This window comes from Typopeltis vanoorti, chromosome 23, assembly GCF_054136105.1.
Source record: "Typopeltis vanoorti isolate ZY-2024b chromosome 23, IOZ_Tvanoo_1.0, whole genome shotgun sequence".
In the NCBI taxonomy this organism is placed as follows: Eukaryota; Metazoa; Arthropoda; class Arachnida; order Uropygi; family Thelyphonidae; genus Typopeltis; species Typopeltis vanoorti.
The window spans coordinates 11,721,337-11,746,261 of record NC_143571.1 but is presented as its reverse complement, the minus strand read 5'-3'; the positions used below and the strand labels follow the sequence as shown (position 1 = coordinate 11,746,261).

Genomic DNA, 24,925 nt, shown 5'->3' with positions numbered 1-24,925 from the left:
AGGGCCGTGATGTCGTGTGGAAATATGTTCTGTAGGAGCAAGATAGTGTCGTTGATTGGGACATTGGTGAAAAGGGAAGTTATGTCAAAGCTGATTAATAAATCTGGGTCGTTGAGTGTAATGTTTTTAATTTTATTAATGAAATGTTGTGTATTTTTTTATGTAGGAAGGGGACTGACCTACCAATTCCTTGAATGTGGCCGCTAATTTTTTGACTAAGTGATAATTTGGGCTGTCAATTCCTTCAACAATCAGATGTAGTGGCGTTTGTGTATTTTTGGCAGGCCATAAATTCTGGGTGCATGGGCATAATGAGGTATTAATTTTTTTGTTGTTTCTTTGGGACATGTGTGGATGGATTTGATTAATTCAGTTGTTTTCTTTTTGTTACGTTTTGTGGGGTTGAAGTTTACCATTTGGTAGGTGTTGTGGTCCGATATCAAATGCGCACCCAGGGGTATACAAAATACAATGCACATGTAACATACCATACATAGGGGAAACAGGGCAAACTATTCCAATCAGACAAGACGAACACAAACGACACATTAAATACCTCCATTTTGGGAAAACCGGCCTTTCTGACCACGCACTCCAAACATACCACAGAACTGATTGGAAAAATACCAAGTCCCTACACTGCACCAAAACCTGGTTTGAGAGAAAATTTAAAGAGTCATGTGAAATGCTCAAACACAACCCAAATCTCAACAAAAATTATGGCCTAACCATTTCAAGAATGTGGTGGACCCATCTACAACCTATATAACAACCTAAACTAGCCATAGAAAAATCCCACTACAAGAAGATAACCTGGTGAAGTGTTTGTAACATTCAACAGCAACTGAAAGAAATCATATTATAACAACCAGAACTGTACAAATCCAGAAGAATATTAATACATGAGGACTTTAGCAGTTTATTGTAGTTATATTTATACATTTATTTATTTTTTTTTTTATTTATTTATTATTATTATTTTATTATTTTATTTTTTATTTATTTATTTATTTTTTATCACTAGAGGTCAGGCTAGGAAAAAAGGATTAATTAACTATGTAGAACCGGTATACAGGGTTAGAACGTGTAGCTTGATTCCTTATACACTTGTATCCTTCCGATGATGACCTCAATACAGGGGTCTAAATGTCAAGTTTTATTTTATTAGTAATTAATAAAATAATCTGTTCAACACGTGTGTTTTTGTGTCCCTAAATTTATAAATATGAATCAAATTGTAATAATTTGTACTTTTTCTTTTAGGATATATAAGAAGACATAAAATTAATAAATTTTTTTCTAGGTTTTTATCAGAACTTTCCAGATCCCATTGTACTGTAAATAAGTGTTTGTCCTTCAAAATAATCCAGTATTAAAATATTTACAATGAAGTTGAATTTGTTTCTTAAAACATTTCAAAAAAATGTTATAAGAACCATGTTATTATATCCACTGAATGACATCAAATATTTCACGTCTCCTTGGCTTATCCATCATTAAAGTAGCTGTCTACTCAAAAGCGTAGTAGGAAGCAAGATGAAGCATTCTTGAAACATTTGATCCAAGAAGAGGTAGCATGGTTCTGCCTCTACCTGAACTGAATTTTTTTAAAAGAAACTATATGATAAAAACTATTCTACTATATTCTTTTATATAAAAATTTATTAAATCACAATGCATATTAGACATATATTAGAAATAAAAGAATAAAAAGATAAAAATAATCCCTCATGCTGCCTGATACAGATGATGTGTTTTATGCATAGTGATTCCAAACATGAAAACTGGTTAAAAATATTTAAACAAAAATGAGTTAAATATAAATCATTTCAATCAATTTCTAATTTTACAATAGGTTTTTGCCTTTCCTGCACCCTCACTTCAAGGAAAGTTCAGGAACACAGATCAATTATATATATATATATATATATATATATATATCAGAGTTACGCACACACACACACACACACACACACACAACATTCTCACGATATCAGATTCACAACAACTCTTTTATGCCAACCCTGCTTTAAAGTGTTTGTCATCCATTTAACTTCCATGCAATTTATTCTCCTAACTATGAGGATGTACATAGTTAAATATAACTTCCTTCAGATTCTTTGACTACATTCCATGTACTGCTGACTCCTATACTACAATGCAGTATCTCATGCCAAGATATCATGAAAAGAAACTGCTTCAAGATGCCTCCTCAGTTTATCAAATAACCTGCCTTATAATTCCATATATGTCTGTTTATTAAACTTCTCACCTACGCTGCTATCTCCCAAATCAAAACTGCATGATCATTCTGACCAAGTGAAGGCATAAAAATCATCTAATTTATAGAGAGATTCTCAAATGCTATTACTAGATTTAATGTTCTTGAATCATGAGTCCCATCACATGCTGCAAGAAGTTATTACTCGGTAACTCTATAAATTATCTTTCCCTCATCTTGCATGCTTTCTCCTTCCTCAAATCTATAGTCGAAATCACTAATGATAATCATTGCATTCATAACATTTATCTGTCTCTGTAGTGCACAGTCCTCTTAAAATGATCCTGTTCTGTTGCAGTTCTCAACTGTGTGTTTTGTCCTGTCAACTTCACATGAAACAGCCTTAAACTCATTGCATGTATTACTCATACCACTGCCACCATCCACGATTTCTATTCAAGTTGAATTTAATTCCTCTGAAATCAGTAGCAAACTGTCCCTACCCTTCCTAACTTGTTTATCCTAACTGAATGAACTTAAAACATCACATTAAATCAAAAAAGGAGGGTAACCAGTGGTATGCCCCAGGGATTTGTTCTTGGGCCCTGCTGTTTAACTTGTTTGTAAATGATATATCATGTGAACTGACTGAAGATCTTCAGTTATTTGCTGATAATGCAAAGTTAATTCCCCTCGGCATGATTTTAATAAACTTTTGACTTAAACAAAGGAGTGGGAGTTCTTCAGATTAGAGAGCATATTGCTAGTGATGTTGCAAAGACTGCACATCGCAGTGCTGCTATGTTAAGAAGTACTCTAACATGTAGGGATAAGGAAGTGGTTGTGCCACTGTATAAGGCACTGGTCAGACCTCACTTGGACTAATGTGCTTAGATCTGGGCATCTGGTTTTCAGTGTGATGTGGAGACATTGGAGAGGGTCCAGAAGTGAGTGACTAAGACAATATCAAGACTTTGGACTGCTGGCTATGGAGAGAGAGGTTGGAAAACGTGGATTGCAGAGATATAAGTTTAGTGGATAGGAGGAAAGAAATTCTATGATAGAGACATTTAAGTTAGTGAGAGAATTTTATCAGATTAATCGAGATGAGATTATAAAAAGAGTAGAAGGTGAGAAGGGAAAAACCAGAGGTCATCGTTGGAAGTTATGTAAAAGTGTGGCAAACAGGGGTGGAAGCAGTTAGATTTTTTACATGGAGAATCATCAGTGAATGGAATGCATTACTAGAATGTGTTGTTAATGCAATGAGTGTTAAAAATTTTAAGATTCGGTATAATAAATATTTTGTCAGTTGAATGAAGCTCCCACGATGAATCTGTCAACTTCATGGAGGGTGCACTAATAATAATAATAATATAAGAATATATGAATGCAATTTTGTAGTAGCACAGAAAATTAACTTAAACAATCAGAGATGTTTGGATGTGTCAGCAGCAGAGTTATGTCACAGTTGTCCTACCTATTTTTCATGTGTTTATTGTTGATTGTCATGTCAAATTTGTTAAACAGTTAGTCAGTTACTTAATGAATCTTGAAAAATTTAATTAGAAGTGTAACATAATCAACATAAAGTAAAGAGATGAGTCAAATATCTCCAATTTTGATATAAGCTTTAATGCCATTTTTTTTTTTTCAATGTGACCCAAAGAGATGATGAATAACAGTAGCAATAATGCACATCTCTGACTTCCATCTGATTTTACATCATGCCAAGTAAATTATGCTTGACAAGAAATTCCATTCGTGTTTAATCCTTTATCCAAGTAGAAGTACTTTATTTGCTTACTAGAATCTTACCTAAAACAATCGTACCTATAATTTTGCATTCTGTTTTATTTCTCTTGTTATATATGAGTGATATAAGAGCTCTACTCCAGTCATCCAGAATTTGATCTCCTGACCAGGCATTCTGAATTAAGCAGTGTAGCCACTAAAACTTTTATACTTTGTATTTGAACATTTCTGGCAAGTACCACTTACTCACAACTTCCAGCATTTCATGTTTTGTTTTGTTTTTTTTCTGATGGTTTTTTTCCTACTTTGAGAATAGATATGAACTGTGGATATGTAGCTGAACATATTCTGTTCCATGAGTCAGGTTATTCCAAGGAAAGAAATCTGATTGTATCTAATAATTTTGATATCAAATTGAAACATGCATTAATGAAAATAATTTTTTTATGAGAAAGAAGAAGAAATAACTGATTTTGAAGATGGCATAGAGATGGTGGAGATAAACAACTGTTGTTTATCTTCACTATCTCCATGCCCCTCCGATGCTTTCACATATATTGTAAAGAATATAGTAATCAGGAGTTAGGAATAATTTGTATATGTTATCAGTAAGATATTATAATATGGAAATTCTCAGGAGGCCAACTTAATTCATATCTTCTTCTTCTTTTCAGCCATTTTCTGTCCACTGCTGGATGAAGGCCTCCTCCAGTTCTTTCCACCTTTCTCAGTTCTTATATATACACTGGTATCAAAAACTAAGGACGAATTACATTTTTACCTGTATATGAAAAAATTTTCATGACTACAGCCAAATTTGGATATAAATTTGGCTGTAATCGTGAAAATATTTTGCCAGCATATAACACAAAAAATGTGTTATAAACTTCATACAAATTAACTTGCAATATTACTATGATAAAGAGCCAAGAGGCTATATTTTTTTTTTTTTTTTTTTTCCCGGCAGTGTAAATTAAGTTAAGGGGATAATAAATCCCTCATTATTTTTCAGCCGGATATGAAACTCGGAGATCGAAATCTATCGGAATATAAGAGTTTCATGCCGAAGAACTATCGGCGAGTCCAAGCATAAGTCATCACCTGGGTAGTACAACACTATGGCAACTCGTTGCACAGGTGGAGCAAGATCCATCACTATCCTTAATATTTTCTCATAATGTAAAACGCAGCTCCTAGGAGATGTATTATTGTTTTACATTATGAGGAGAGGCCACTACCCAGACCGGTTTCGACCTTTATTGAGGTCTCATCAGTGAGTAGGTAAAAAAAAAAATAATAATAAGGAATTTATTATCCCCTTAACTTAACTTGAAATATGTTTTTGGCAAAAGTTACAAATTTCCTAAGGAAGTACTTAAGGAATTAATGTACAGTGCATACAGAAAACTATGTGGAGAACCATTTCAGTATGGAATATGTCCACCTTGAATTGCAATGCAGCTCTCATATTGTCATACCATATTTAGTACTAAGTGATTCAGGAGTTCTTGATGCAAAGCACATTCCTCCTTCAGAGCAAGGATAAGGCCTTGTTTGTTTTCTGGAAGAGAATTTTGAACAGCAATACCCTATTACATCCCAAACATGTTCTATGGGATGATCTAGGGAGCATGATGGACACTCAATTCGATTAATATTATCCTCGGTCTCCAAAAATATTTCCACTGCTTGTGTATGATGTGGTGTTGCATTGTCATCCTTAAAAATGAATTCTTTGCCTACAGCACCACAGAACAATTGAACACGACATTGAAGAACTTCATTGCAATATCATCTACCAGTCACAACCCCTTTTTCCAGCACTTGTAGTTCAGTGAATCCATTAAGCATATGCCTTCCCACACAACATTGCCATATCTATCCCTTTCAGGAAGATTCTCACGCTCATAACAGTGCCAGATCAAGTGTCATCTAGAATCAGAAGAAAGACTAAAACAACACTCATCTGTAAAGAATACATTAGCCCATTAGTGTCTTGTCCAATGGATACAACACCACAGAAAACATGCTCTACAATGAGCTGTGAATAAAGACACAGACTACAGGCCTTCAAGCATATAGGCCTACAGGTCACAGACATCTTGCCACAGTTTGTCAAGATATCCGCGCACCTGTGCTTGAATGGTGCCAACTTGCAAGCTGACCCACTGTAGTTCATTGATTATGTTTTGCTGTTATAACAAAAAATCTGTCTTCGTGCTCCATGGTTGAGCGAGAGTGACCTCGTTGCAAACATCTGGAACACAATCCATTAGTTTGAAATACTGCCCAGAGCCTGGATGACCTTTCTTCCCACATATTGAATGGTGTGATACACAGAGCTAAAAGGCAACTGGAGCGTATGGAAAAATGTGTGTTGAACGTACTGCCAAATAACCGGCGAAAGTCTGTGATGGCAAATAATAGAATGTTCGTAAACGTCAATAAAATGAAGGAGCAAGTGCTGTATGGGGATTCACTATTAAGAGGTGTAATAGTTGAGAGTTTAATGAAGTCGTACCAGCCAGGTGCGAACATAAAGGATGTCAGCAAATCTATTCGAGTGCAAAAACAGAGGGTGAAAGAGATGATAATCATGGCAGGGACAAATGATTTGAAAGAGGACAAAATGGAAATGATAGAGGATGTGAGGGAATTATTTGAGGTAGCAAAAGAGAAGAGAGAGAGAGTTAGGATGGTGAGTATCTTACCGCGGTATGACAGCGAAGTGTTTAGAAGGAGGGCCACAATTGCCAATGACTTTATGCGTGGGTTATGCATGGAGAGTGGTGTGGAATTTGTGGATGTGTGGAATGAGTTCGATGGGCGAAAGGACTTATATAAGATGGATAGGTTACATTTGAATGGAGTTGGTGTACGGAGACTTGAAAAAGTGTTGATGAATGATGTGGAAGTGGATGTACAGACTCAGGGAAACTAGATTTATTAAGGGGGGGGAGTAGATATGCAGACTTTAGGGAGGCAGTCGAGTGTATGAATGAGTATGTTATGCCTGAGCGAGTACGAAGGACAACAAATTAGAATGGGATAGTTAGTATAAGGCATCAAAGTAGGGATGGGACAAATGGGCTTCTGCAATTCATGTACACTAATGCCAGGAGTATTAGGAACAAGAAGGAAGAGTTTTTGGCCATGGTTGGCACTTCCAGGCCACAGGTTGTTGGTATTAGTGAAACATGGCTGACAGAAGATGATAAAGCTAGTGGGATTGAATGCGCCGTCGTGCATCACTCCTGACGATGTGCGTCAGGAGTGACAGGGTGAATAAAAAGGGGGGAGGAGTGTTATTGATGATAGCTGATGAGCTGCAGCCAAGGAGTATAGAAGTTGAACTGCAGGATAGGGAAAAGAGCACATTTGAGGCTGTTTGGTGTGAGATAGAATCTAGCGGAACAAAATATACAATTGGGTGCTGCTATAGACCAGGTGATGGAATAGACGGTGGGGATAGTATGCATAGGCAAATAGAAGAAATGAGTGGAAGGAGGGTAATTATTATGGGTGATTTCAATTATGGTAACATTGACTGGAAAGAGGATAGGGCACATGGGAGGAAGGAATTGGATTTTATGCGGTTATTAAGGGACAACTATCTACCGCAACATATAGTGGAAAACACCAGGGGCAGAGAGCGCTGGACCTTGTAATTGCAACTGAGAATGTGGCTATAACGAACATGACCATGTTGCCACCAATTGGTGAGAGTGACCATAAGGTCATGACTTGGGAGGTGGCTAAAGGAGTGGAATTTACAATTAAGACAGGTTACATGTGGAATTACCAGGCTGGTAAGTATGACAAGCTTAGGTGTGTGCTTGGCTCAGTGCCATGGCATGTAAAACTGCAAGGGCTGGATGTTGATAGTGCATGGGAGGTGGTTAAGAACTGTTTGCAGGAGGCAATGGTTGACTGTACGCCAAGAGTCCGAATAATAAATCAAGTAGGGGTTAAATGGACGAATAACACTATTAAGCTTGAGCTGCAAAAAAAGAAACAATTGTGGAGGGAATTTAAGGAGAAAGGTGACCATCAGGCGCAGGAACAGTATAAAGCTCAGGCCAGGATGGTAACAAGGGTGGTAAGAAAAGCAAAAGCAGATTACGAAAGAAAATTGGCCATGCAGGCTAAAGAGAATCTCAAACAGTTTTTTCAATATGTTGCAAGTAAAAGGAAAAATGCTCATGGTAGAATGATCTTAAAAAATGCTGAGGGTAGGGAGGTAACCGAATCAGTTGATATTGTGGAATTACTGAGCGAGCACTTTGCAAGAGTATATCATCCAGGTGGTGACTTTGCAGGAATGGAAGAACCAACAGCTTATACTGGAATTGTGATAAATGAAGTAGAGGTAACTAGTCTATTACAGAACCTCAATGTCAATACATCTGTGGGATTGGATGGTATACCAGCTTGTGTCATACGTGAAGCGGCTAAAGAATTGTCAGTGCCCTTGACCATTTTGTTTAATTTGAGCCTCTGGTCAGGGTCAGTCCCAAGGGGGTGGAAAGAGGGGAAAATAGTTCCGCTGCACAAAGGTTGTTCCAAGGATACTGTTGAAAATTACCGGCCAATCAGCATAACAGGAATCATTATCAATGTCTTAGAGAAAATAGTCAAGAGGAAAATACAAGATTGGATAGAAGAAAATGGGATACTGTATCGGGGACAGCATAGTTTTGTGAAGGGTAGATCATGCCTCAATAACTTGCTCACGTATTATAACACAGTGACGGCTGAACTGGATAAGGGTAATGGGTTTACAGTGATTCTACTGGACCTTGCTAAGGCCTTTGACAGGATATCACATGGAATTCTAATCGGTAAATTGCAGCATATGGGGATGGACATAGGGTTGGTGAGACGGATAGGAGGGTCGTTGACAGAGAGATATCAGAGAGTGGTTTACTCAGGAATAGAGTCCACAAGACGGCCTGTGACTAGTGGTGTGCCACAAGGATCTGTTCTTGGACCACTGCTGTTTAATTTGTTCATTAATGATATATGAAAGGATCTGAGAGGAACAGTTCATTTGTTTGCAGATGATGCGAAGTTGGGTAGGGCAATAGTGAATGTAGATGACGTCAAAATTTTGCAGGATGATTTAGATAGATTAGAGGTCTGGGCTAAGGAGAATGGATGTCAATTTAATGTGGCAAAATGCAAGGTTATGCATTTTGGGGTGAAAAGATTGGCGGCAGTTTACTGCATTGATGGAACTGTGCTTCAGGAAATTGATGAGGCACGAGATTTAGGAGTGTTGGTGGATAAGGAATTGAAATTTAGGGGACACATTGCAAAAGTGGCCAAATCAGCTCATCAAATCACTTGGTTGCTGAAGAATACGTTGACAAGCAGGTTATTGTTCCTCTGTATCGAGCCTTGATAAGACCCCATCTCGACTACTGTGCCCAGATTTGGTCACCTAGGTTTCTTCTTGATGGGGAGGAAGTGGAGAGGATCCAGAGGCAAGTGACCAAGATGATAGCAGGTCTGTGGAATGAACCTTATGAGAACAGGTTGAGGATTTGTGGGTTGCAAAAATTGGTTGATAGGCGGAGGAGGGGAGATATGATTGAGACATTCAAATTACTGAAGGGTTTCTATAAAAATTAATTCAGAAGATATTTTTGAGAACAGGGCTGGTTGTGGGAGGACTAGGGGACATCCATGGAAACTGGGTAAAAGTGTGGTTAGTAAAGGTGTTAGAGCTGGGTTCTTTACTTTTAGAGTAGTGAATGAGTGGAATGCGCTCCCTGAGTCTGTGGTGGATGCTGTGACAGTGAATGAGTTTAAGGCGGGGTATGATAGATACTGTATGAATGTCGAATAGTTGTGATGAATATGATTTGGAGCCTCCCTCGATGAGTCTAATGACTCCCTGGAGTTGCCCGTAATAATAGTAATATTCGTCCTCTCTTTATATCACATGACCAAACCATCAATTGTCACCTTGCTGCCTGTATCTTTGCTCCTCATAACATTCACCGTTCCCCTTACATAGTCATTTCTCAGATGATCCTTTCTGGTCACGCCACACAACCACCTAAGCATTCTCATCTCTGCTACCTCCATCCTGCTGATGTTATTTTTCCTCAGGACCACAGTTTCCATAGCATATGTCAGGGCTGTCCAAAGAACTGCCTGCAGGCCGCATCCAGCCCATGGTGTGATTTTGTGCAGCCCACCTGTGGATTTTGATTTTCATGAGCAAAAAAATAAAATAACAATTTGAATCGAATGCATATTAGATATTTTAATTCTATCACTAATTGATAATCTCGATGTTGGTAATTTTATTTGGTGCTTTTAAATCACTATATACCCATGTGTTTTTCAAATATTAGATGTGTCAAAGAAGCGTTCTCACACTGTTTTGTTCCAACACGCATGCTCCGGGTGCTCACGGGGAATGTGAGAGCTCGATTAGTGTTGTTCATTTGTTCAGCTATCGAGGTTGTGTCGCTGCTGTTCACCAAATTACTAGATACGTATTGTGATGCAGCTCTCGGATTACCTAAGGTTATTACCTAAGGACAACCCTGGCATACGTCATAGCTAGTCTCACTACTGTCCTGTAGATTTTGCCATTTAGATTGATCAGCACTCCAGTCATCTCTCTCCAGTTCCTCCATCCCATTTGTATCCTGCATCCCATTTCCTTCTCAGCCTCTCCATCCTCTTTCACTGTTGAACCTAAGTATCTAAAGTCCCTCACCTTCCTGATGACATTTCCTTCCAGCTCCAGATCTGTCTCCTGGCTGCCATCCACTTTGCAACATATAGACTCTATCTTACTCCTGCTCAGTCTCAGACCTCTCTTCCAGTACTTTCCTTCCCTCTTCCAAGCTTAGCTGCCACTTCTTTTATTGATTCTGCACACAGCACGATGTCATCTGCATACAACATTGTCCAAGGTGCATCTTCTCTCACCTCCTCCGTCACCACCTCCATCGCAATATTAAACAGGAACGGACTTAATGCTGATCCTGATGCAAGCCAACTGTCACTTGAAAACTTTCTATCTTTCCCAGGCAGGTCCGGACTCTTGTCTTCATATTTCTGTACATCTCCTGCACTAACCTGACATATTTCTCCGGTACCTTCTTCTCCCTCAGACAACACCTCTAGACTTCTTGCCTTGGCACTCTATTGTATGCTTTCTCCAGATCAATAAACCCCAGATGTAGCTCCTGTTGTTTCTCTCTAAACTTTTCCATCATCTGCCATAACCCAAAGATAGTATCTGTCATTGATCGACCAGGCATGAAGCCAAATTTCTCCTTTGCAATCTCCACTTCCTTTCTCAGTCTTTCATCAAGAACCCCTTTCTAGGATTTTTTGTGTGGAACATCAACTTTATTCCTCTGTAATTCTTGCAGTCTTGTGCATCCCCTTTACCCTTGTAGAGATGGGGACAAGAGTACTTTCCCTCCACTCCTCAGGTATATTTTCCTGTTGGCAAATTTTTATGAACAGGTCCTACAGCAGGTCAATTCCCTCTTCCCCCAGTGCCTTCCATGCCTTCACTGGGATCCTGTCAGGGCCTCTTTATGGTCTCCTTCACTTCCACTCTACTAATGTTCTGCACTATCCCTTTATAAGGCTGCCAATCTTCTCTGTGAGTCCTCGTATTTTCCTCATTCAAAAGCCCTTCAAAGTATATTCTCCATCTGTTTCTTATATCCACATCCCTCCTTAATACTCATCCTCCAGAGTCTTTGATCTGCCTCACATGTGAGATGTCCTTTGATGTCTTATTTCTACATTTTGGACACCAGTATGTATGTGTGTGTGTGTGTGTGTGTGTGTGTGTGTGTGTAGATAATATACACACACACACACACACACACACACAGTAGTGAGCTATGGAAATTTTAACAAAGGGCTCGCATCGTTGAGCAAAAAAAAAAAAAAGCTGTATTTCACACAAAAACTTTTATTAATACAATTTGTGTAAAAATTGTATAAGGGAACAATCAACCTGTAAAGGCTATCATTTTTAAACAAATATTTCATGATCTAAACATGAAATATTTGCACACAATCATTTGTGTTAATTTATCTTACATAAGAAAAACATTTTTTAATTATAAAATTTTAACAAGAATAAAATCTTTTATAATCGCACATATGCAACAGTCCGCATTTTTTATAAACAAAATAAATTTGTTTTGTTTTGTCTGCGATAGAAATTTTTATGACAAACAATCTATAAATAATAAATAAATATTATCTAAACATAATACATTGAAATACAGTATATTTCTCTTTTGTTTTTATACTTCACATGATATCAACTGTACCAATCAAGGGGCATCATTTTATAGTCCTATTTATTTATATGTTATTACCAAAAGTGAATTCTTATTTGTAAAATGGTAGTTACAGTAACTATAATATTTTATTTAATAAAATCACTTTGTTAGGTTAACGTATGATTTTTTGCTTTAACTGTTGTTTTCTATGTATGACATCGTCGTTTTTTTGCCAGAGTACATCGTGTCCAGTGGAAATGGTATGGAAAGCAAGACCCCTTTTTTGTTCTCTTTTGTATTGTACGTTTTTTTGGTGTTCAGCCATGCGTATTTCTCCAGATCTTCCTGTCTGTCCTACGTAGTAAATCCCGCAAGAGCAATGGATTTTGTAGACTCCTGGTTTTAAGAGGATGATGAGGTGGTTTTGGTGGATGTAGGAATCTTGAGATTTTTTTCCATAGGAAGGGGCTATTTTTATGTTGTGTTTGTTCATTAATTTGGCTAGTGTTACACCCTGATAACTTAAGAATGTAAAAATTTCAGTTATCATGGTGTAACAAGAAGAAAGAAAAAGAAGAAAAAGATAAAAACCCTGTATAAGTAGCTAATACATAAAATTTAAAGAAAGAAAAATATGCTTGCATCCAAGTGAAAATTATAGCTGAAATTGTTTGTTTAACTAAATAATAAAAAAGGGAATTTTATTACCGTTGAGATATGAAAAAAAATTAGGTTAAGTATGACAAATAAGATTAGTCATAAGAATTTGTATGTGAGAGGCTAGAGATTAAAATATTCAAGTAAATTCTTAGAAAATTTTGGAAAGGAGATTAATTTTGTATATATGACATAGAGGCTAGCGTAAACAAAAAACTAGCACTCAAGGTCAATTCCCGAAGGGAGACGTCGTCACGTGTCAGTCGAGTGCACACGGATAGCAGCATGTTTTGGCAGAAAAACGCCACTCTAATTGGTGAGTGAAATCGACTCCAGTAAGGGGGGAAGAAAAAAATTGAAGAAGGTGCCAGTAGGAGCCACTTGTATAAAAGGGTTAGGACCCCCCCCCACACACACACACAAGGCTTTTTGATTCCTCTAAAGTTTCGTATAGGTTTCACGGGTTTTCCTGAGTGGCGGCTTAGGAGTTATATCCGTCTGACACAACAAGGAAACAAAGTGCACAGGATTTCGATTCCATGTTCCCTTAACTATACGGTGATCCTATTGCAAGAAACGAGGATCGCCGTATAGTTAAGGAAGGAAGATATTGTCAACATCCAGTATTCGCATTGAGAGAAAGAAATCCATTATGAAGTCAGTGCCCACGTGGTGAGTAAAAACAGCCGTAAAATTAGCTGATCCTATGTGTGTCCGTATTTCAAGCACGTAAAGTAAAGATCGTGAGAGCCCTGTTTAATGCCAAAAGAACTTAGGAGTGATAGATCATAGAAGTGTTTGTTCTAGAAAGGTATAATCGAAAAGAGGTAGAAACTAGTGTAGAAAACCCAAGTCAAAAGAGGTACTGGAAAAATCTAGTGTTAATTGAAATTGTATGTATTTGTAATCATTATTCAATTATTGGACAGTTGAAGAAGTTTAAGAAGGTTTAAGCTAGGACTTTAGTATATATCAGATTAGAATGAGAGTAAGCGTGATAATATTATTTAATAAGTATTCATGTGCCTAGGAATTTATGTGTGTGTATTGTATTTGTATATGAGAGTTTTAAGGGTCAAAGGTATGTGTTAGCACAGCGAAAGGATAGTTTAACCTATATTGTTTTAGAAAGTTAAATAGAGTAATCTGATAATATATGTCCATGGTAATACTGTACTATAGAGAATCCAGACTAGCTTAGGGTTAACTAAAGTGGTAATTTGTTCTGGTATTATATAGATTTTGTTGTAAGCATAGAATCTGTTATGGCGAAATGATTGCAAATCCCATATAGGATCTTAGCCTAATACTTGTATGTTGCTAATGTTAATTTGTAATTATTTTTCTTAGTATTGAAGTGATTTTATATAATAGAAATTGAATTGTACCATGTTTAAAATTTTAATAAACTTTTGTTCATTGAAATTACAGTAGTCTGAAATTTGCTGCCCAAATGCACCACTTGAAAAACACATGAACCTAATCACGCGGGGGTAAATATTTTGTTAAGTTATGAGATAAGGGTCATGACTGCATATTAGTTTGACACTCAGACATAATTTTGGTAATTGCTCCTTGTTTATGAATTATATATCTGAAAGGTGCAGTATAATATAAATATTAGGGACACTAAGGGAGAAAAAGCTTAAGTATTTGTATTTGGGTGATATTTCGTACATAGAAGAGTTTTGGATAAAGATAAGTAGAGATTCACTTGTAAAGATAATTGAAAGTATAAAAATCGTAGATAGGGACACAACACTAGCTTATCTGTAACATTTTTGATATAAGGAAGCGAGATTGCGTTTTTGTAATCCTGTTTTATTCTGTTGTTAGTTGGAGGCATTTTAAGAATTCTCTTGGTGGTTTTTGTTTCATATCCATTCTGTTGGAGGATTTGTGTTAAGTATTTTAGTTCTTCATTACATCTTTTCTTGTATGCTGGATAATCTCGCTTCCTTATATCAAAAATGTTACAGATAAGCTAGCCAAATTAATAAACAAACACAACATAAAAGTAGCCTTCCTTCCTATGGAAAAAAATCTCAAGATTCCTACATCCACCAAAACCACCTCATCATCATCCTCTTAAAAAACCAAGAGTCTACAAAATCCATTGTGGTTGTGAGATTTGTTATGTAGGACAGACAGGAAGATCTGGAGAAATACGCATGGCTGAACACCAAAAAGACGTACAATACAAAAGAGAACAAAAAACGGGTCTTGCTTTCCATACCATTTCAACTGGACACGATGTACTCTGGCAAAAAACGACGATGTCATACATAGAAGAAAACAACAGTTATATAAGAAAATTTAAAGAAGCTGCTAATATGCTAAAAAAACCCAACCCAATGCAATAAAAATCAAGGTTTAATTCTCCATCAAGTGTGGTCAGCTGTAATAAAAAATCTACCTCAATCTGAGCTCAGACGGTATGAACGAGAACAAGAACACGTGACTTCATCCAGTATTGTTCAACGTCAATAACGTTTTATATCTGCATTCTGTTATTTGAGTTTATGAATAGCCAGACGGTTATGATTTGTATTTATTAATTCTCTTGTTTAAACTTTAAGTTATACTATTTTAAACAGGAATATTAAACACAATATTAAACAGGAATTGCATGCGAAAAAGAGGCTATGGAAGAGATATAAGGAGACAGGTGAAGAGATGCATGAGGAATATAAGACACAAGCCAGAAGAGTGACTAGTGTGGTAAGGAAAGCAAAACTGGAATATGAGAGGAGATTGGCCCTAAGATCCAAAGAAAATCCTAGGGAATTTTTAGCTATGTGGCCAGTAGGAGGAGAAATGACTGTGGAAGAATGATATTGTGGGATAAAAATGGGAATAGAGTGACTGATGCAGAGGACATAGTGGAATTGTTCAATGAACACTTTATTGGAGTATTTCATCCTAGAGGAGTCAGTTTTAATGCTAGAGGGATAGGACTGGTTCGAGGTCTGGAGGTACAGGAGGAGAGTGTGTTTCAGATACTGAGTACTCTGGATGTCAGTAAAGCTGTGTGACTGGATGGTATTTCACCACGAGTTTTGAGAAAATGTTCTATGGAATTGACAGTGCCTTTAACATGGCTTTTCAATGAAAGTCTGGCTTTGGCAAAGGTGCCTAGGGAATGGAAGGAAGGTAAGATAGTGCCATTGCATAAGGGTGGTAACAGACTGGAAGTGTCTAATTATAGACCAGTCTGTGTGTCATCAGTAGTTGCTAAGATCTTGGAGAAAGTAGTGAGGGACCGTATACAGCACTGGGCAGATGAGGGGAATGTTATCTGTGAGAGTCAGTCAACATGGATTTGTGAAAGGGCGCTCTTGTTTTAGCAATATGCTAGCCTTTTATAATAAAGTTACAAGAACATTAGATGAGGAAAAGGCATATACTGCAATTTTCTTAGACTTAGCAAAGGCATTTGACAGGGTGCCACATGATAAGCTGATATTTAAGTTGCAACACATGGGTCTGGATGTCAGATTGATCAACTGGATTCAGGATTGGCTGTCTGATAGGTATCAGAGAGTTGTGTATGGTGGAGCAGTTTCAAGGAGACAGAAGGTTACAAGTGGGGTCCCACAGGGCTCAGTACTAGGACCTATATTGTTTAACCTTTATATCAATGACATTGCCAGTGGATTACAAGGGGATATTCAGTTGTTTGCAGATGATGCAAAGCTGGGAAGGATTATTAGTAATAGTGCAGATGTGGTAGCCCTGCAAGAGGATTTGAATAAGCTAGATAGATAGGCAAATGAATGGGGATGTCAGTTTAATGCAGCAAAATGTAAGGTCTTGAGGTTTGGGAAACATCGATGGGATGCTGCATACTCTATGGGAGGAGTTATACTGGAGGAAGTTGGGGAGACAAGAGATCTGGGGTTGATGATTGATAGAAACCTGAAGTTTAGGGGACATATTGCAAAGGTGGTGAAAGTAACACAGAGGATTGCTGCTATTATGAGAGGGACACTGACCAGCAGAGATAAGAGGGTTATCATTCCGTTGTATAAGTCTCTGATCATCCCACACTTAGACTACTGTTCTCAGATTTGGTCCCCAGGATTTAAAGGGGATAAATTAACTGTGGAAAGGATACAAAGACGGATGACAAAGATGGTTTCAGGACTGTACAAGGATAGTTATGAGGATCGGCTGAGAGAATGTGGACTGCAGAGTTTGGTGGATAGAAGAAGGAGAGGTGATATGATTTAGACTTTTAAACTGTTGAGAGGTGGTTACAGGGTTGACACTGGGGAGTTATTTCGCTTGGTTGAACAGCGGGAAGGAGTGATGACAAGAGGCCATCCCTGGAAGTTACGAAAGGAAACTGTGAGCAAGAGGGTAAGGAGTGGTTTCTTTGTGTGGAGGGTGGTTGAGCCGTGGAATGCATTGCCTGATGGAGTGGTGGGAGCGAGAACGGTCAGTGAGTTTAAAGAGTGGTATGATAGAATTTGTGTTTCTCAGGGGGGGGCCTCCCCTCGATGAGTCTTGACAGACTTTATGTCTTAGGAAGGACCTCCCTCGATGAGTCTTTTGACTCCTTCTAGGCCTGAATAATAATAATAATAATATTTACCCCCTGAAGATGTAAATCCTATGATTTACGAAACTTGTCAGGAACTATTATTTCAGTATTTTGTATAACTGAATAATAAAAATTGTGGTGTAATCACCGAAATATAAATTTTCAATTATGTTTTATTTTGAAAAAATAAAAAAGTAAACACGAAGAACAAGGGACTCGCAAATTTAAGAAAAATTTAACAAAGGGCTCGGGCGAGCGCCTTATAGCTCACCACTAGCTACAGCTATACTTGCAACACTTGCAGGCACAAACTTGACTTGTTTGTCTGTTTGCTTACTTGGGAAATGGAGTAAAAACCAGGTTTAAAATAGCTTGGTATCTTTAACATTTATTATACCCGAGGTAAAATACTTTCTACATTTATATCTCCTCCTGAGAATTTTATTTAATAAGGTTAAAACACCTTATGGTAACTTGTTCTGGTAAAATACTTATAAGCGCTGTATTACTAAAATCTTGGTATTTCTAGCCTGGCTCCCACTGATGGGGGCTGGCTTTGAGAGGCTCTGCTTGGGGATAAGTTTTTGCCTGTCTCTGAGTAGGGCCACCGCTCAGATTATGGCTTTGGCTGGTGGTGGGGTGAGCCTGCCACTGGGTAGAGCCAACGCTGAGAAGTTCTTCTCAGTGACGGGGTGAGCCTGTCATTGAATGGAACAACGCTGAGTTGGACAGTCTTTCGGCCACTATGGAGTGGTCTAGGGATCGTCCTAATTTTTAGAGAGAGGTCTTTACTTAAATACACCTCAATAAAGGTCGAAACCAGTTTGGGTAGTGGCTCCTTGCCTTTAATACAAGCATCATACATCTCCTCCAGGAGATGTGCTTTGCATTAAGGGTAAAAATTAAGATTAGTGATCAGAGCTTATTCTAATTTTACCATGAGTTGCCTTGGTCTTGCACTACGTGCAGGGTCAGCTAGACTTGCAACACTTGCAGGTGCAAACTTGACTTGTTTGTCTGTTTGCTTACTTGGGAAATGGAGTAAAAACCAGGTTTAAAATAGCTTGGTATCTTTAACATGTATTATACCCAAGGTAAAATACTTTCTACATATATATATATACTGCCATTATTTTCCATATCTTTTCTCCTGATTAAAAGCCAAATCTCTGGATAGCACCATCATCAACTCATGAACTAAAAGCATTAAATTGAACAGTTTATAAAATTCAGTAGCAAGATAATATTTAATTTCTAATATATTAATGTACTCACCATAATCTAGGCTTACACTCAAAATTCCTGGCATACTCAAACGATGCTTTTCAATATTAGAAGAATTACATCTGTAACTGCCATAATCGGTGGTTTGAACATGATCAATTTCAAGAGCACCACTAGGTAAGACCATCATGCGTGAACGATCTATCTGTAATGTATGCTCATCTTTTAACCATTCTATTGTAGCTGGAGGGATACCCTGGATGGTACATGGAAAATAAGATGTCTGACCAGGAAATACTGTTGTGTCTTGTGGCTGTTCATCAAACCTTGGTAATGCTAAATAATGGTAACAAAAGAATGATCAATATTAATCCTTTCTTTTAGTGTTACACAATGATCAGCATTCATTTTAGTAAAATTATGGAGACTACAACCATGTTAGGAATAATTACTTGAATTTCCCGAAGTTTCAACCATCATATTAAGGTCATCATCTGGAGTATACATATAAATATATACAAATTAAACTGTAGTCTTCATAATTTTACTAAAATGAATGATCAATATTAAACTTAACTAATATAAACAGGATATATTCCTAACAAATTTCAATTATTAGGTTTAAATAAAACAAATGCATGTTTTACATATAATTATTAATATATTTATTTGTTACATATTTATTTGTAAATGCATAGTCATTTATAAATATATTATTTGTTTATTTTCTAAATACAAACAACAGTTGCACTTTGAAACTTGATAAGATATTATCTGGAAAGTCAGATAATATGTTAACATTAGATGATTGGTATGTTAATGGTTTATGAATGCTAGTGTGATTTCAGTTGGCCACATGAATTTCACATCAAAAATGCACTACTTCATCTTCTCTTTAAAGTTAGGCTCAATTGGTAGGACCAAACACTTAGCTTCATATTAACTTGATATTAATGGCATAATAGTGCACTTAATTAGTTAGATTGAGTGGTGGAGATGGAGAGTTGTAGAGTGGGTGCCCTTCCTCGATGAGTATTTGGACTCCTTGGAGGTGTCACATAATAATAATAATAATAATTAATCATAGTGCTTTTCAACTTTTATGATCTATTATAACAACCTAAAATTAGCAAACATGCACAAAATTAATTAAAAAACGACTTGTGGCTTTTACATTCTTCATAGGTGATCAAGCCAGGAGACGGACTCAGTTAGTAAGGAAAACAAAAGTAGAGTTTGAGCAGAAATTGGCAAATCAGGCTAAGAAAAACCCTAGAGAGTTTTTAGATATGTGGCAAATAGAAAGAAGAATGATCATGGAAAGATGAAGTTAAGGGATGAAAGTGGTAGAATGGTAACTGCTGCAGAAGACATTGTTGAGGTATTCAGTGATCAATTTATAAGTGTGTTTCATCCTGATCAGGGTGGAATCATGAGGAACTTAAGTGTAGAGGACATAGGAGAGAATAGCTTAATTGTGAGTGAGCAGGAGATATTTGAGGAAATAAATAACCTTGATGTCAATAAGGCAACAGGATTTGATGACATATCACCACGCATCTTAAAGGAATGTTCCACGAACTGGCAGTAACATTGGCATGCCTGTTTAATAAGAGTTTTGCAAGCACAGGTTCCAAGAGATAAGGCTGTAGCTTCAAACTATAGGCCGGTCTGTATATCTGGAGTTGTGGTGAAGGTCCTAGAGAGAGAGAGAGAGATTGGTGAGAAGTAGGATACAGAAATGGGTTGATAACAGCAGTATTATCTGTGGTTATCAGCACGGGTTTGTTAAGGGAAGATAATGTTCACTGACTTACTTATGTACTATAACAAGGTGACAAATACCTTGGACAGAGGAGATGCATATACAGTGGTGTACTTGGATTTTTCAAAGGCTTTTCATAAACTGCCACATGACAAGCTCTTAAATAAATTGAAACAGATGGGATTGGATAACAAACTTCTGTGTTGGATCAGTGACTGGCTGTCAGATAGGTATCAGAAAGTTGTATATGAGGGGTGCAGTATCTCAAAAAGAGAAAGGTCACTAGTGGTGTGCTGCAGGGGTCAGTTTTGAGGCCATTGTTGTTAAATTTGTATGTTAATGATATTGGGTCAGGTTTAACTAGTGATATACAGCTGTTTGCAGATGATGCAAAACTGGGGAGAGCAATGCACAGTCAGGCTGATATTAATGACTTACAAGAGGACTTGAATAGATTGTATGAATGGGAAGGTAAGTGGAACTGTCAGTTCAATGTTGCCAAGTGTAAGGTTTGAGATTTGGTAAGCAACAATGGAATGCAAAGTATACACTTGGTGGAGAAACTTTGAGAAGTAGAGGAGATAAGAGATCTAGGAGTGATGGTGGACAAGGACTTGAAATTCAGGGGCCACATTGCACAAGTTGTGAAGACATCACATCAAATAATAGCAATGATGTGGAGAACCCCGACATGCAGAAATAGAGAGCTTATGATTCCATTGTGTAAGGCCTTGATCAGGCCTCATATGGATTATTGTGCGCAGATTTGGTCGCCAGGTTTTGATGGTGACGAGGATATGTTGGAAAGTGCACAGAGAAGATTCACAAAGGTAGTCAGTGGTCTTTGGAATGTGGAGTAAGAGGACAGATTGACAGAATGTAAATTGCAAAGCTTCTTCAATAGGAGGAAGAGGGAGGATATAATTGAGACATATAAGCTGGTCATGAGTTGTTATCAGGTAGACATGGATGAGATTTTTCATAGAATGGGAAAGGGGAGTAGAACAAGAAACCATTGCTAGAAACTGTATAAGGAAGGTGTGAGCACAAAGAGTGAGGAGCAGGTTCTTTGCATGGAGGGTGGTTGGTGAGTGGAATGCATTGCCTGAGTGTGTTGTGGATGTGGATACATTGAATCAGTTTAAGATGCGGTTGAATGAGCATTGTATGCAATAGTGAGTACCTTCCACGATGAGTCTCTGACTCCATGGAGGTCAAATGTTGTAATAATAATAATAATAATAATAATAATAATAATAATAATAATAATAATAATAATAATATATGATCATGGTAACATAATAAATGTGTTTTAAGAAAAGGGGGGAAAAGAGAGAGAAAAAAAAAACAGAAAGGGGTGCAAAATCGTTTCTACTGGATGAACTATAGGTGGTTTGCTGAAACCTACAAAAATTAAAATTTTATTAAATAAATTTTGTTTTGACCAATTGCAATAGATCTGAAGGTTGATCAGGTTGAAAAAAAAAAAGTAACATATCTGATCATTAGAGAAGGGCTTTCAGATTATCTAATGCTCAGCTCATACAAAACTCTATAGATTTAATAATTGGGATTATTATTTCAAAAATAAAATAAAAAAAAAAATACTACATAAAAAACAAACAAACTACTAATTGAAGGCCTAACAACAGCTACCAAACTATAACCAAAAATAAACTATAAGTATAGATAGGTCAGAATTCTTCAAAATCTAAATCTCTCAAGGGCAACATTCCATTTAAGGAAATATTAGTCTTATAAAACGTGTACAAAAAAAAAAAAAACATTATAACTAAACTTAATAAGGAAAATGCTTCATCAATAACACAGTCCAACACAATTTTTGCTGACTTTTATATGAGACTTGTTTTTTACTAATTTGGGTGCGCTGATTTCAAATATCAAACCCATTTTTCTCTATCATGTCAGGTTTTTCCTCTATGGCATTTTCTTTTTTGCTAATTTGTAAGTTTTTGATAGTTTTAAGGAGGCAGTACTATTTAGAGGATCAAAAAAATCGATTTTTTAATATTATTTTCTGAAAGTATGTACTTTTAAAAATCTGTTCGTAACTTTTTATCAAGAAATTCAAAAAATTCCCGAAGATATAGCCTATTATTCAAAGCGGTGCGCAGATCAGAATCGGAGCGCTCACCGCTCTCGCTTGTTATTAAATGAATGAGTGCGTAAGAACCTGCAACGGCACGTACTGGTGCTTTGAATGATGCAAGAGAGGCCAATAATTAGATACATAACTACTTAACAATATTCATTAAAAATTACAAGAATATTTATAAAAAAATAACAATTTTACTTACACATGAGTTTCAGGGAATAAATTTTTGTTTGTAGCAATTTCTGCTGTGTGTTCTGTTTTGGCAATCCCTTTGAATACTCCAACAGTAGTCAGCCATCATGTGAGAATCCCATTGTTATTGTTAAAACACATTGTTACAGTAAACAAACCCACACTCGTGTTTAAAATATTGTACAAGATTACTTTCCCTGCTACGATAAAAAGTTATCTTCGTATCTTGCTCCAGTAAGTTTTTTTTCATTTAATCTTGAAGCTAACAATTCCGATGATTCCTTTGATAGGCCCAAATCTCTTACTAAGTCATTCAATTCCGCTTGAGTAAAACGTTGAGGTCCAGAACTAGAAATTAAATTTTCATTGTCTAAATCAACATCTGGGTCTTACTCCTCAAGAACATTTGGCATATCCTGATCATGCTCGTTCTCAAGTAAAGGAAGTCCTTTATAAATTGGCACGGCTATTTCATTGGAATGAGCAACTGGCTGAATTGCTGAGTCGAGATTTGGATACACAATTTTTTTCTTATTCTTCTTATTATAACCAGAAGTCTGAACTAAACAAAAATAGCAATCATCTACGTGATTTTTCGGTTCGTGCCAAATCATTGGAATGCCAAAAGCTAATTTTTGGCGTTTTCCCTTGCTCCACTATCGTAAACTCTCCACACAAGACTTACACACTTTATTTGGAGCCCATGAATTGTCCCGATCAAGCAAGTTTTACGTCAAAGTATGCAAAGTACACTTTCTTAACGAAATCAGTGATATTTGTCCTTTGACTGGGAACAGTAAAGCTACCACAAATGTAGCAGAAGGAATCTACACTATTGACACATTTTCGAGTAGTAGACATGATGTATTTTCTTCACTGTCGACTAACATGCAATTAACAAGACAAAAAAAAAACAGACTTTATTGAAATGTTATAAGCGCTCATCATACTTTCACGATCGATTAACGATTGACTGATTTCAATCGTTCTTTGTCCGCTATGATGCATATAGCATTCATTTGTTTTAGGCAGTTGTCATTGCCTACCTTTCATCACTTAAATGTATTAGGTTGGTTATCGGCCTCTCTCGCATTCAAAGCGCCAGTATGTGCCGTTGCAGGTTCTTACACATTTATTCGTTTACTAACAAGCGAGAGCAGTGAGCGCTCCGATTCCGATCTGCGCACCGCTTTGAACAATAGGCTATATCTTCGGGAATTTTTCGAATTTCTTGATAAAAAGTTACGAACAGATTTTTAAAAGTACATACTTTCAGAAAATAATATTAAAAAATCGATTTTTTTGATCCTCTAAATAGTACTGCCTCCTTAAAACTATCAAAAACTTACAAATTAGCAAAAAAAATGAGGAAAATAGAGGAAAAACCTGACATGATAGAGAAAAATGGGTTTGATATTTGAAATCAGCACACCCAAATTATTAGTAAAAAACAAGTGTCAGATCATAATCAGCAGGAAAAAAAAAATTTTTTTGTTGGCCAGTGTAATCAGAGTATAACAGAAAAATGAGCTGTCTTCTTAGACTCATCCACCTACCAGATTATATATCAGGATCCTGCCAAAAGAAAAAAAGTGTATATAAATTATTTAAAAAAATGCTACATCTTGGTCTGAAGAAATTACCAAAAAACTTGTACTTTACTGTGTTAAAACTCCTTGGATATATGAGACCCCAAAAATTCACACATCCCATACCCGTTCCCCTTTTTCCAACAGAATAGACAGTCCCACTTACTAACATCTCAAGCATCTAGCAAAATCAGTTGTCCCTCTCCCATGGGCTCGGCAGCTCTCTCTCTCTCTCTCCTTTATCAAAGATTCTCTTCACTTTAAAACCTTAATAAAAAATCTTAACCTGAAAGATTCAGACATATTGTTAATTTATAGAAAATTTGAATAATTCAAATGTGTCAGAAAAGTCAAGGATCTCTGCTACTGGTACATTGGTACTTTGTTTACCAAAAAAAGTAATATCATAGGTGATATTACTTTTTTTGGTAAACAAAGTACCAATGTACCAGTAGCAGAGATCCTTGACTTTTCTGACACATTTGAATTATTCAAATTTTCTATAAATTAACAATACCAAGAAATTACATTCATGGTTTAATCTTTTATCCAAGTGTAAGCAAACAAATTTGCACCTGAACTAT

General features: G+C 36.8%; 1 protein-coding gene across 6 annotated transcripts in view; it reads right to left on the bottom strand.

Moving 5' to 3' along the window:
• fra (neogenin protein frazzled) overlaps window positions 1–24,925 on the bottom strand; it is a 535,028-nt gene that overhangs the window by 333,024 nt on the left and 177,079 nt on the right. For all 6 annotated transcript variants that reach the window (XM_090412604.1, XM_090412608.1, XM_090412609.1 and 3 more), the window contains exon 4: window positions 18,731–19,015. In XM_090412604.1, the coding sequence (XP_090268730.1) occupies window positions 18,731–19,015 (285 nt within the window). The remainder of the gene's footprint in view (window positions 1–18,730; window positions 19,016–24,925) is intronic.